At 43.3% G+C, this 14,683-nt stretch overlaps 1 protein-coding gene across 2 annotated transcripts in view; it reads left to right on the top strand.

Moving 5' to 3' along the window:
- Positions 1 to 14,683, top strand: part of ADGB (androglobin) — a 1,188,702-nt gene that overhangs the window by 868,951 nt on the left and 305,068 nt on the right. For both annotated transcript variants that reach the window (XM_085611585.1, XM_085611586.1), the window contains exon 27: positions 5,206 to 5,390. In XM_085611585.1, coding sequence (XP_085467711.1) covers positions 5,206 to 5,390 — 185 coding nt within the window. The remainder of the gene's footprint in view (positions 1 to 5,205; positions 5,391 to 14,683) is intronic.

Genomic DNA, 14,683 nt, shown 5'->3' with positions numbered 1-14,683 from the left:
AAAGCCCATAATCTTGTGAGATTGCAATCCTGTAGATGACTCCTTGTGAAAATCACAAAAATACAAGTCTTTATCCTTAAACAAGTTTTATATGGGAATACTTCTCTGATTCCAGATACGTATTTTGATGACTTCTAAGACAAACAGGCTACAAGAATTCTAAATTCCAAACATCTGCACGGCTGCAGCAACTATGGATCACAATTGCTTTAGCAAGGATGCTATGGACCACAAGGAACGTACTCCAGGCGTTTACAGAGGCGGCCGCCGTTTAAAGTCTTGGGAGAGTCCTGTGACTCCTTAGGGCTTGTAGTCCTTGTTTTCATTCAGCGGTTTGGTGTAGCACCTCACTCTGAGGTGTGAGGCTTGTCTTCAAGTGGTGCCACTGAGCACCCCTCCCATCTTCTTCTGATCCTGAAAGCATGCATGTTTGGGAGATCAGGTGTAGCTTGGCGCACAGAGGTGAGAGCGTCATAGCAGCGTCCCAACAATAAGCATACGTATTTCATCAGCACACTTTAGGGTCACACTTGGACATTTTTGGTATAGTCATAACCATTATTGTAATTATGGCTGCTATTGTTATTATTATTTTTTATTTGATCTCTGACTAAGCCAGTGTTTCACCTGTGTGCGTTAGGGGTCTCGCTGAGAACTTCTTTAACAGAGAGTGGCAACTGTAGCGCAAGGAGAAAGTGGAAAGGAGCTGGCCTGTGTAACTCCTGACTCCGTCAAGAGGTGAATTGAGTCCGAACCATTGCCACAAGTCACCCAGAGTTCTCCCTGCAGCAGTGGTGCACCGACCAGGCTTCAAGTCTAGCTTTCTGGCCAGTGCTTCATTTTACATTTTGGTGCTCTTAGTCTCTAAGATCTCTTTGAAGCGCCTATAAAATAAAATAATATTTATTTAGTTATTTTTTCACATTTTGAACCATTTATTTCTCGACGTCGCAAGGCTGCACTTTGGAATAGAAAAATGTCAGAAAAAGAAATTTCCAGCAAAAGTGTTTTTCTTTTTTGGATCCATTTCACGGAGGAACAAATAAACGAAAGGAGGAAAGAGAGGGTAATAAACCATTTCTTAAAGTCACGGTTTCCCATAAGTGAGGAGAAACAAGACAGAAAGAGAGGGAGGATGAGTGAGAAAGAGGAGCGGGGTGTGGGGGGGGTTAAGGCAGCAGCCAGCGGCAGAGCAGGAGAAGTGGACAATGTCCTTGTCGTCTCTGAGGAGGAAGGAAGAGACGTTGCCGTTCCTTCTCTGCCTGCCCGCCCATCCCTGGCGTGTAGGACATGTGTTTAAAATAATAAAGTAGGAGAACGGCATCTATCAAATTAAAGAAGTAGGGGCACGCCATGCCCTGCCGATCCTGCCCACTTCGACCACTGCGCGCCAAAAGCTATCTAGTGCCACGCAGGTCCATATCGTATGTAAGAATGTACCTTCATCATGAGAAGAACAAAGGCACTGTGGGGATGCAACCAATCCCGCCCTCCACAATCTATGCCGATTGTAATACACCCTGTGAAGGTGTTTGAATTGTATGAGCCTCAGGCGGATTGAAATCGCAGCTTCTCTTGGTGATTCCATAGCCTCGGTCCAATTGTACTCATCAGTTGGGCCCACGTCTGTTACCCATGTCGCCCACAGGGTTTCCAGAGTGTTAGGGAATTGATAAATCTTTGCAATTTTATGGTCTCCTAAGATAGTATTTTGCCTTCCAATGGGCTAAACTCAGGGATTAATGTTAAGTCTTTTAGATATGGGTAGATGGCATGTCTTAATTGGAGGTGTTTATAAAATTGTGTATGCGGCATAGAAAATTCGACTTGTAGTTCTTGGAATGATTTAAGGACGGAGCCCTTTATTACATCCCCGACCAAAGAGATCCCTATGTGATCTCACTGTAGGAACCCTCGTAGCTCTGCCACCTGAGGAAGTAGACAGTTTCGCCATAGTGGGGTTTTCCTGGTAATATGGTCCCACCAACCCATCCGGCAGAGAGACCTTCGGCAGACCATGATCACCACCCTAGTCGCGGGGGGATTTATATGATCAGATCTATTGTAAAGGTATGTATACTGAGAAGGGTCATTCATAATCCATTGCTCTACCATATACCCTGGATCCGGTCTGGAGCAATACCATTATTCATTTATAACCTGCAGATGAGCTGCTGAATAGTAGGACTGTATATCAGCAGCAGCTATACCGCCACAGAACGTGGATTGGTAGCATGTGCGCAGCGCAACTCGTGTCACCCCCCACACACAAAAACAGGCCCAGTATTGTGTTTCTTTGCCAAAACCATGTCAGTGGAATCAGGTATGGATGAGATTGCAATTGATAAAGTAGGCGGGGAAGGGATACCATCTTAAAGTTGGCAGGTCTGCCATACACTATGAGAGGAAGATGGGACAAGGTGCACACCGTCACCTTAAACCCGATCTGTCAAGACACCCAGGTTTCTGTCCCATGAGATTGATTGTGTTTCAGACAGGTATACTCCCTGATATTGTAGGCTGTCAGTTACTATCGTTAGTTCTTCCAGCCAGCTTCCATGCCCAAGGGACCCCCACCACCCAAATGGTAGATTTAGATCTATTTATGTAGAGGCCTGACATCTCCCCAAATATACGCATTATCCGAGGAGTCTTGGGCCAGTTCTGTTGGGGTCTGTTATGAAGAAGACAACATCGTCTGCGTATAATGTGATACGATCTGATAGCTCTGGTGTCCACTCAAATCCCTGTACTAACGCATTTCTCCTCACCCATGCAGATAGTGGTTAAATGGCCGGGGCAAATAGGATAGGAGAGAGGGGGCACCCCATCATGTACCTCTACCTATCGAAAATAGGTTGGACACTGTACCCAAGTCTTGGCTTATTTGACTTTTGAAAATGATCTGTAGATCCTTTTAGGCACATGTAGAAAAATGTATTCTGTATATTAAAATATTGCTAATAATACATTATATATAGGAGAAAAATACAGCTTTCAACAAAGTGTATGTTGTCACTGAAAGGCTTTACAATTCGAATAGCGGTCTCCGTGTTCAGATCAAAAATGAGGCTTTCACGGCCTAGTATGTTACATAGGATTGTCAGTGCATTTGACCCAACTAAAGTGCAGCACCTGTCCCTTTCCCCTTTAGTAGAGCCCCCAATCAGTACCTCTGAAGTCTCACCAGGCCAGTTACACTTTTTCACATTTTTTGGGGCAGGCAGGGCTCCGGTAGATCACCTCCTCTGCCCTCTGAGACAGTCAACATCTGACTGCCATTCTATAATGCTTGGGTGAGTATTTGAGCCCCATCTCCTTGCTATATTGCGCTTGACCACTCCAGTCACCATCATTAACCAAATCATATAGTATTTAAGCCAGTTTTCATCCCCTTGCACTGTCAATATTTGCCATTTTGCATCAAGGCGCAACGCTAAAGAATGAACTAGGGACATTACCTGAGTCACCTTGCGTCAAAACTCTTCAATTACTGGGCAATCCCAGAGGATGTGAAAGAATGTGCCCTCTTGGTTACAGCCCCTGAGGCACAACAGCATTTTGACCGTACCTATTTTATGTAGGGTAATATGTCCCGTTTCAATTTTTTTGTTGGACTTATCTAAACCTGGCTCGAATGGCCATTTCCCATGGGCTCTGGAGAGCCTCTCCTCAGTCTCCATCGTCTAGTTCTCCCAGGTTCTCACTCCAGGTGCTTCTCAGGGGTCTCAGCAGGTCAGGGGAATTATTAACCAGTTTCCTATAGATTGTGGAGATCCTTTTGTCCACTATTGGCTCCGTAGGCAAACGATCTTCCAAAGGCTAGGCCTCCAGCAGTTGCTTTCCCTCAATTAACTGCCTTCGCAGCCCATGCCCCTGTTGGAGATAGCGGTAGTTCTTGGTCTCCACCATCTCAAATTCTTGGCGGAGGACCTCCCCGTCAGGGTACCAACTTCTTGGAGTAAGTCACTGTGCCGCAAAGGTGTTAAAGCTGTGAATTTATCCATCTAACCCAAGTATCCTCAGGCTTCTCTCCATACTCGTGCAGGCGTCCCTGTGTGTGATGGCAGGGTTTTTTCCGTTCTCTTACAGTAGAGAATCACCTCGTGGTCACCACGACACACCTCGTCTCTGTCGACACGCAGCTCATGCTTCATATCTAATGTTGCAAAATTGTAATAGCAATTTTTATTTGAATTTATGTTTAGCTACCCCTGACGAAGGGCTGTCCATTTCGAAATGCATTGGGTCAAAGCGAATACAGCTGCCTAGGATGAATAATGTATTACCACGTGCTGCAGAAAAAGGCCCAGATAGGCATGTCTAAAGCATTTGAAAAAATTGGGAAACATGAAGCCTTTTATGTGACTGAAGAAAATAATGAGTAACCCATGAAATAAAACATGGATCAAAGTGGAATAAAATGGACTACCTAACTTATGTTGGAATCTATTAAATATTGTCTGAATCGGCTAGTGGTTGGAGCTTAATGTCGCTCCACATGTTTTGAAGTCATTCATTCTTTCCATTGGGGTAAAGCACTAGGCCAGTCTGCATGCAAATATTTTAGCTTTTGAGCATTTTGTGCAAAAGGACTGTGTAATACAAAGGTGTGCATTCTGTCTCTTAATATGGATATTGAAGAGAATGGCAGTTTGCCACATCGTCATGGAGTCTGTCTAGTCGGGGGAGGATGTTCCTGCGCAAAAACGCATGTGGGTCCCGGGTGACATTGATACCCAAGTATTGTAATACCTCCATCACTACTGGTGCCAGGGAGTCGTATCGCTGGCCCTACAAGGGGAAGATTTTGGATTTAGCCCAGTTTATTTGATAGCCTGAATAGCTGCCAAAGAGATAAAAGTATTCTGGCTATCAAGAAGTAGGGTTTTGTGACATATAATAGGACGTTGTCGGCATAGAAGTGGACATGCTCCTCAGCCGCTGTCTGCTCTAATCCCCCATATAAGAAGATCCTGGCAAATCCAGGCCTCGGCACATGTAAATTTGATCAGGAATGACTATTGTATCTACTTCTAAATGGAAAAGTAAGCAAATAATGCAGTCATATTGAACACTGACTTATTTTCAATAAAAATAATGTTCTCATTCTTTCACACATTATTCAGATTTCATTGAGCTTTCATTGAATGTGTACGATCAGCTGCAATTTTATGTTGTATGTTCTCAATGTATCCTTTGTAGGTATTCTGTAAAAGTTTCAGTTGAACATATGGCCACAATACGAGTGAAAACGTCAAAATCAGATGTCTTCATCAAGCTACAAATCCTTAATAATGAGAAGGAAGTCGTGAGCACAACTGGAAAAGGCTTGGCCACGATACACGCGTTTCAGTTTCAACCCCCAGAGAGGCCAGTGAGCTCTCTTTGTAAGTACTCTTTGTATATATATGAATACCACTCTTTCTTTGGCGCACACTATGTGCAGAAACCCACTTTCTGCAGGCCACAGAAGATTGCACTATCTTGAGTTGTGTTATTTGTTTTACTTAATTAAAAAAGTGTCTGTGTGTCAGGTGAGGTTATTGGTACAGGTTTCACATAATGGAATCTATTTCGTCCACAAATTCGCTATCTTGTAACTACTCCCTGCTGCAAGTCTGGAGTTCCATTGACATTTTATGCTGTAGTTGTAACGGGGGTTGCCATGGGTCTGTGAGGGTTTGAGATGATTTAGATGGAGGATGAGCATGCTGCCACCTTGTATCTGTGAATCTGTATCATGGGTTTGGCACTGATTTATGTAAAGGTTCCATAACCAATATGGTTGCCATATCATGAAAGTCGCACGTGTATGTGTGGTGAAACGATGAATAATATGTCTGTCAGCTCATACATATTCATCTATATGACTGTATCATGATTACAAGCCTTAATAAATCAGTGTAACTGCGATACACACCAGCTGTAGCTGTGTTTCAAAACTCTGGAGAATAATGGATTTTGGAATATGTTTGGCACCAACTTTGGAATTACAATGAACTCTTTGAAGATTTTTGGATTTCAATGAAGACTTGAATATGAAAGATATCTTCTTTGCTTTGCCTCAAATTATTGATTAGTGCTAATGTTTCTCAGGAGCGTATATTTTCTGATTTAAGTGACAATCACTTAGACAACTATCAGAAATAGGTAGGTGATTGTCGCTGTGGTCCTTTCCTCAGATCTTTTTTTTCCCTCACTTCGTGCAACAGGACTCCATTAAATAGTCTTTATTTACTTTATCTATTTAGGGCTTTTGTAGAGGGCTACTAACCATACAACAGTGGCCTAAGATATCTCTGGGGTATGGATGTATATATAAGATATGTGGGTCATAAGTTAAGACTATGGAGAACCCAGTTATGAGAACCAGGTAGACTAACAGGAAAGGGCGGCATGTACCCGGACACCCACCAAAACTGTCCCAAAGAAAATGACAGAGCCTTGAAAGAACATAGTCCTGAAAGCCAGTGGTAAAGAAAGTATAAGAGCCTCATTTATGAGGCCCTATTGGCACATTCCTGCCCTTTCCTTTTGCCGTAGGGCAGCACAGCAGGGAGGCCTGCGGCGCTGCCCTACGGCTAAAGCCCATAAATAAGGCCCTCAGTCTTAAATGATTTTCTAACAGTAAGCCTCAGGTCTCACAAGGAGTGGTAGAGAATTACAGACAGAGGTGCCCAGAATGTAAAATATGTTGTCCTTACTTTTAACGGCTTGCAAAGATATGCAAGTGTAGGCCAGTGGTTGTGGTGCATTTTTTTTGTTGTAAATACAGTGGCGCATGCACATCAATTTAAAATGTCATTTACACTTCCATGTCAGCTTTTTATGAATGACAACATTAAACAAATGCAACAAAAGGTCTGTTTCAAGTAAACAACAAGGAACATGAGGAAGGAAGGAAGGGGGTGACACCACAATAAACCATGGCTGCTGTCAAACAGAGTGTTGCCCACATGTTTGTGAAGACTATTATTGTCTAGGGTCACTCTTTTGTTATGCTGCTTTGTGTTGACCAGGTAAGGGAAGATCGGGAGGAACATACATTGATTGGTATGAAAGTGAAAATCAGGATGCAATATTTTTTTCTGTTGGTCCTGGCACTCTCTGTAGAGTCACCCCAAAACCTTTTGCTGAATTTGTATTTATTGGCATTTAGAACTCTGTGCTCAACCCAACTTCTCACATCTAACACTAGTCTACATCCTAACTCATGCTCACAGCCATTGCTTTGATGGTCCAGTTAAAACTCTCTTTGGATGGCATAGCAATTCGTTTCTGTAGCCACATGAGATATCCATACCTCTGTTCATAATCTTGAGTATGTATTCTGAGCAAATTAATGCACTCGTTTTTTTAATGGAATTTTGATCTTTGCAAGTTGGTCAATTTATTTAATTAGGCTTATCTGTGATCAGATTACTCATTCCTTATGGCTACCTTTTCCTGCAGATCCCTTACCTGATGTATTTCCCTTCCAGGCAACAGAATGACTCGGAAAAGCTTTTCCCCAGCAATATCTCTCTATGGTGACCAAGTGGCACCCTACAGCTTTATCCACAGCTGCCCCTCAAGTCAGCAAAGAAGCATGTTAGGTGACAACAAACATCCTGGTGTCAGTTCCTAAGTTTCTGTGCGTCATCAACCTGGGTCCACAGCCCTTTCTTGTGTATCGCTGACAAAATTCCTCCGCATTTCGACATCGACTAAGTCAGTTGTCTCCTCAGAAAGATTTAGAGTTCAATTCAAGCCTTGTCGCAGGTGTCATAAAAAGATCTTGTTGTCAGACCAGCATAACGTGGATCCTGGTATTGGAACTCAATGCCACAGGCATTCCATGCACCCGAAGGGCAAAAGGAAGTGGGAGAAGATTGCTTTTGGCCTAAGTCCGCATAGAGACACAAAAGCAATCTCCTTTATCCCGTGGGTAGGCAACATAGAAAATAACGAGTTGCTAAGAGTTCTTCCCACAATAAACACAAAAAGCTCCATAACATTTCACCCAGGCCTCAATTTTGGTAGCAGAAGCTCATGCACTGCTGACAGTCCATAAAGGTGGTGCCTTTAGAAGAATGGAGAAAGGTTTATATTCATTTTACTTCTTGGTCGCAAAGGAGGGCAGAGGTCTGAATTTCTGACCACTAAACTTGTTCTTCGGCAGGACAAGTTCCAGATGCTGTCCTTGAGCCAAGTCTTACTGGCTCTAAAAGCGGGAGATAGGTTGCCAGCTCTCCATCACCAGGACACCAATGTTTATCCTCCAGTTCATCCTGCCCCAAGAAGTTACCATAAGTTTATGGTGGGATACCAGCACTATCAGCTCACGGTTCTACCATTTGGAATGACTGAGGGACTGACATACTGAGACCAATGCATCTTTTTGAAAGGGCTAGCAGTTATGGTGGCTTCTCTGAAATGGCCAGAAGTCTATTTATTTCCATACTTGGACGACTGGCTAGTGAAAGTTGAGTACCTCACACTGATCAGGCGACACTTTAAGTGGACCCTGACTGTCCTCCAGAACTTGAGCTTTACTATTGATGTCCAAAGGTTTCAATTCGCTCCTACACAGAGGTTGACCATTACGGGGGCAGTACTAGACTCAACATATAGGAAGGGCTTTCCTCCTGTTCAAACGCTTGAGGATATTTGGGTGATAATTCCAAGATTTCTGGCCAAGAGTTGGGTCCAGGTGCTCAAAATATTGTGTCTTCTTGGTCTTATGGCCTCATGCATCCTATGGTGCCACACGATATATAGCAGATAAGGGCCTTTCAGTTTGTACCTGAGATCACAGTGGCTCCAGCATCAGACGAGTTTCAGTAATAAGATTCAGATCTCTCATTTTGTTCATCTGTGTCTGCACTGGTGGACAGACCCTTCCAAACTTTAAGTGTCTTCTCCTTTCAGCCTTCTGCAAGGTCAGACTACTGTGGTCACGACATTGACTCACTGAACTTGTGTGCCTATCTAGGCGACATGATGACACAGAGCCTTTGGGCCATGTTGGAGACGCACCTGCACATAAATGAGTTTGAGCTGTAGATGTTCCTTCTTGCAGTGAAGGCATTTATCCCCTTGCTTTTCGAGAAACATTCAAATTCTGTCAGAAAAAATACACTATCCTCCATACAGACAATGTGGTGTGAGGTTGTGAACCGTATGTTGAGACACGATTCACCTTTGACAGTTGGTAGAGTGGTGGGGAATCTACATATGAATAGTTACTATTAGTAGCTGTACAGTATTAGCTTAATTTTGAATTAAATATTGAGTTATTTAAATAATAAATTAAAATTGATTGTTAAAGATTTATGTAAAAAATCCAAACCTAAAATGAAATATTTGTATTTACATTTATTTTGACATCTTACAAAAGATATTAAAATGTTTTACCGTAAAATCATAATAACCTTTATAACTTTAACATTAAATTGAATTTATATATATTTGTAAAAAGTCTCTTTTAAAACCCTGCTTCAGTTATTTTCTGTGGGGGTGGTACTGTACCCACTCCAGGTCTGAACTGGAGTACATATACCACTGTTTGGGTCCTTTTAGCATGTAGTTACTATAGAAGTACAGTTTGTGAATAGCAATGAGCTTACTTTTTTAGTGGGTGGGTGTCTGTCCCTCCCTAAACTCATCCTTTCCCCCACCTAGATCCCTCCTTAATTCTCCCTAAACCCTCCTTATTCCTCCCTAAACCCCTTCTATTTAGGAGCAGTATTCCCCTTTATCCATTCACTTAGCTGGTCCTTCCCGCATCTACTGTTAAGTAATAAGATTACATGTGAGAATCTACCCATAGAAAAGATAGGAGATGTGGCGGTGAAGATTTACACTCACAGGTCTACGAATTGCATTTTGTAGTAAGTAGTACTATTTTAGTACTACTTTACAAACTACAAAATGCAGTTTGTGAATCAGGATCAAAATATAATAAAAAAACTCAGTAGAGGAATAAAATTAGATTAAATAAAATTCTCCCAAAAATAGACTAAAATGAAGTCAACAGACAAGAAATAAAGAATCAACAGGCACATGCACCAACCTTTTTTGCGAGCGCAAACGGTGTGATTCGCAAAAATCGTCCATTTGCACCCGCAAAAAGGGCTTTTGCGATGCATGAAAGTGTAAGGCACTCGCAATTTAAGAAATCGCAATTTATTGCAATTTGCGATTCCTTAAATGCAATGCAATAACCACTTTTAAATAGCGATTTCCCTATTTGGGGCCGCAAATTACCGAGCAATTGAACTGGTCGGTAATTTGCAAAAACTTTTAAAGTGCATTTTTCAAATTTCATGTTGCACACATGCAACATGGGTGCACATCACAATTCCAGGGGTGCAACAGGGTGTCCTTTTGACACCCTTGCACCCTTGAAATTGCATGCACAATTTGCGCATGCAATTTCCCATTCATTCCTATGGGCCTATAGGCCCATAGGAAGAAATGGGGAGCCATTCCTTAATTGCGACTCGCAATTTGCAAGTCGCAATTAAGGAATAGTTAGGAGTCGCTATTATTATAGTGATTCCTACATGCATAGGCTTTTGCGAGCCCTTAATTGCGATTCCTTAATATTCGCAATTAAGGACTCGCAAAATCATACCTTGATTCATGTGCCCAGGCGCGTAGCTAGGGGGGGGCGGTGGGGGCGGACCGCCCCAGGCGGCACTATATTTAGGGCGGCTGCCTACAATTTACCCAGGACTGAATTTGCCACATGAATCAAGATGATGACCATTACGTAACGTTAATCTCTGCCCGCGGCTGCGGCGCCACCCCGGCGCGCATACGTTGACTCGCCCATCCCAGCCTGCCTGATCCAGGGCCGTCAATCTTGGAGAGCGCGCCAGCGCTACCAATGACGGCCCTGGGCTACATTTTTGCCCGGCCCTCGCGATGAGCACGTAGCGGTGACGCGTCACGCGCTTTACCGCTACGCACTCTCGTGACGACCTTGTGGCCTGGGGCACGGGCTCTGGCAGTCTCTGCTGCGTCACCGATAATTCGTTTTAGATTAGACAGTGCAGTTCTGCAGTAGTAGGTAAGAGAATGTGTGTTTGTTTAATATGAGCAGCAGCGCCTTTAGTCTGTTTCTTAACATGCTGTGGAAAACAGATAGCAACGCAGACGATTGCTTAATCGGCTGGGTTAAACGGTTGTTAACCACTTTCTGACGCGTTATTTCTTTACTTCTGCACGCGCCGGCATTTCTCCCACTGAGCACCATCAAAATCTAAAGGCTCCGTTTACAACTAAATATTTTGACATGCTCATTATGCGCCTTGCTGGGCACATTGAGATCGCCAGAGGAGTGAAATGCTAAGTGATATCATTCTGGCATCTGACTAGGCTCTGTGTTGAAAGAAATTCAATTTTTCATGTTTTACCGCCTTGATGTGGATTGATTGCCAGCTTTTTATTGCACGTTTGAGGAACACTAGCTGGGCTGCTTTCTGAAGTGTAGCTTCACCAGTTTGTGCTTTGGTTTAAAAGTGAGATGATTTGAATGGTTTGGATTTAGCCCTGACACTGTTAATAATATTTTAATTTCCCTCAAGTGAAACCCCTCACCCTCAGGGTTGCTGGTGAAATTTGAAAGCTGTGCTGCGTAAATATCTTCCCTGAAATGCAACAAGTGGGCAATCGACGATGGCCTGAGTCTGGTAACATGCGTGGGGCTTCAATTCCAGTGTTTATGATGGGGCTCTTATAAATGATCTAAACATGTTTACAGTGTGCCAACCACGCTTTACGAGTGTTAGGGCTTTGTAGTATCGCGAGAGACGATGGGGCAGCCCACGCCTCTCGCTACGATAGGGGGAAGAGCTGTCAGCAAACACCCCCAGAATAAAGATTATGTAAGTGGGCTCGACGGATTTGAGACCACGTGTGCGACTGAATAAAAAGCCCAGGGCTCTGGGCGGGAGTTAGTTCCTAGCTACCCACTGAGGCAGTGGCGTAGCTAAGGTGGGGCGGTGGGGGCGGTCCGCCCCTGGCGGCACTATTTTGGGGGCGTACAAAGGCATTCAGATAAGGCTTGGCTTGCTTTCCTGGATGTTCGGGTACGGGCAGAGAAGGAATAGGACTCTTTATTTTTGTGCTGGCAGCTGTCCCCCCCTCTCTTCTTATTATTCCCTTTCTTTCTGTCTTGCTCCTCACTTACTGAAAACCGTGACTTGAAGAAACGGTTCACAACCTCTCTTTCCTTCTTTCATTTAGTTGCTTCCCTGTGAAATGGATCCAAAAAAGAAAAACACTCTTGCGACAAATGCCCTTTTTCCGACATTTTTCTATTCCAAAGTGCAGCGGTATGGAGAGAAATAAAAGGTTTTAAATATGAAAAATAAATACATAACTAAATAAAGCAAAACAGAGTGGTTGCAAAGTGGCCAGATTGGTTTTATTTACATCCAAACACATCAGCCTCACTTTACAGACTTTGCAGTGAAGCGCTACTTTTGTTTTCTCGTCTTTCTTTGAACAGCATTGTTGTCCCCAGGTGGGGAGTGCACCATTGCTGGAGGTACTGCAATACCTGGTTGATGGGTGGATTGGAAAACAAAATGTGTACCATGGCTCTGTTTATGGATGTGGTCTTTTTAAACCATACTGCTTACGTTTTGTAAGGATATAAGCAATGGACTTTGAAACGGTTCCCTTCAGGGCCCTTTAGTCATGTCCTTAACTTTTCAGGTAAAACCACTCGCTGATTTCTGAATAGTGAGTGAGAGATTGTTAAGGTAACCATGTTGTTTCTGCTTACTTTTCACATGCTTTACTTAATATTGCATTCCCTATGAGTGGTTGCTTTTACTTTTTTTTTGAGGCAGCATATTACTCTTATCAAGTGCATAATTTGAATTGAGCCACATCCAAGTGTTTATAGCGGGCACAATTAGGTTATAGCTGAAGGCAGTGCGAGTTTCTCTCAGTGGGGAAGTATGGTGTTCAGTGGGGGAGAGGCTGTGTCACTATGGCCAGAGCTGTCGAATTTGGAACTGGGGAACCGGGTTCAGCCTTCATGACCAGTCCACCAGACCACTCTACTGAGGGAGCACATTCCCATGCTAGACCTTTGAAGGCCCCACTAGACCTTAGAAGGCTTGATGTCTTCGCACAAGCAGGTGTACCCTTGGGGTGTCAATTGTGGGTTAACCTTGAAGGCCTGTCCACCACAATCCATACTGAAGTTCATTTCCAGTCTTGCGGGCAGGCCTACGAAGCAGCACACCCTAGAGCAACAGTGATCCAGTGACTGTGACTCTGTCACTGAGGTCACATGAACCTTGAGCAGGTTAGGGCGATGCGAACGGTGTGACTGCACTGGGTACCTATTTCGGGTGGGTGCGTAGTGTTTGCAAGTATATTATGGTTTAAAAATTACTTGCTGCCTGATTCCTGGCCTCCAGCAATTTTCAGAAACAATAAAAATGTCATGATAACTTCGGTGATTAATTTTCTTCCTAGAGAGAGATCGGAGTTTTGTCTAGTGGAAGGGTTGGCTCCTGGAAAGGTAGCACAGAGGGTTAATGTGCCTGCTGCAAAGAACATGTACCATGCAGATCACAAAGTGCACTGCTTTAATGGGGGGACCATGATGAATGGTAATTTAATGTCAGCTGTAGATGATGGATCCCTGAACAGTGTCATGTGTGCATGTTTACATTGTGCTGAGGGGATTACCAGGTAATTATTCACGCAGCTTTCTGATGGATGTCACATGCAGTTTTTCTGAGTCCTCAGATAGATCATGCAGTCTGTGTGTTCTCTTTTGTACTGCCAGTCACTGGTGTATTCAACTGTGTAGCCTTGGAGCGTGTCATGTATGTGCATGTAACTTGCATGATTGAGGTAACTATTAGCGGCGATACTACGTGTCTCTCGGACCTCTTTCAAGTGCTCGCCGTCCTTTTTCCCCAGCAACCCCCCCTTCCCCAGGGGCGGCAATCTGAGGGATAGCCCCGGGCGCCACAAGCTCTAGCTACGCCTCTGCATGTGCCCCCAAATCACAGCAAACAGAATGAAACATGAGAAAAAGAAGACATGGACTACAAAAGGACGTTGAACATGATAGCGTCAAATTACTCTATTAGCATTGATTTGGGCTGACTTGCACTCACCAGTGGTCAGGTCAGGTCAGTAAACTTTATTCGGTTGTGCGAATTGACAACCATAAAAGCATTTACACTACATTTAAAAAGAACACATTAATACATAAAGATAAAATACAGTTGTAAGATAAGCAGGTGAAGACAAATATACAACAAGCATTCAGAGTATTTTGTGGAGTCCATTATAAAAAAGAGGTAATAGCAATTCATATATTATTTTTATCCTTCCATACTATTTCTAAATTTTACTGCCAATTTTAAAAAACTACATAGATACAAGGTATATTCACAACTTAATAGCTGTAAAAAGTGCAGTGCAGGACGATATTGTATAAAATTTAGTTTTTTTAGACAGGGTTTTAAATATAGATTCCTCGGTACAGTATAAAAGGGACAAAAGAAAAGAAAGTGTGCCAGGTCTTGCGGAGACATATCGTCGCAGCCGCAAGCCGGCAACACTTGTCCACGATGAGATCCCCTAGGTACAGCCAGCAGAAAATGAAACAGATTAAACCTGAACCTGATCAGTAAGAAACGGTCATAACTGGACAATT

The sequence above is a fragment of the Triturus cristatus genome, chromosome 6 (genome assembly GCF_964204655.1).
Source record: "Triturus cristatus chromosome 6, aTriCri1.1, whole genome shotgun sequence".
NCBI lineage: Eukaryota > Metazoa > Chordata > Amphibia > Caudata > Salamandridae > Triturus > Triturus cristatus.
The sequence above is the reverse complement of the archived record's forward strand: the minus strand, read 5'-3'. Positions and strand labels throughout refer to the sequence as shown.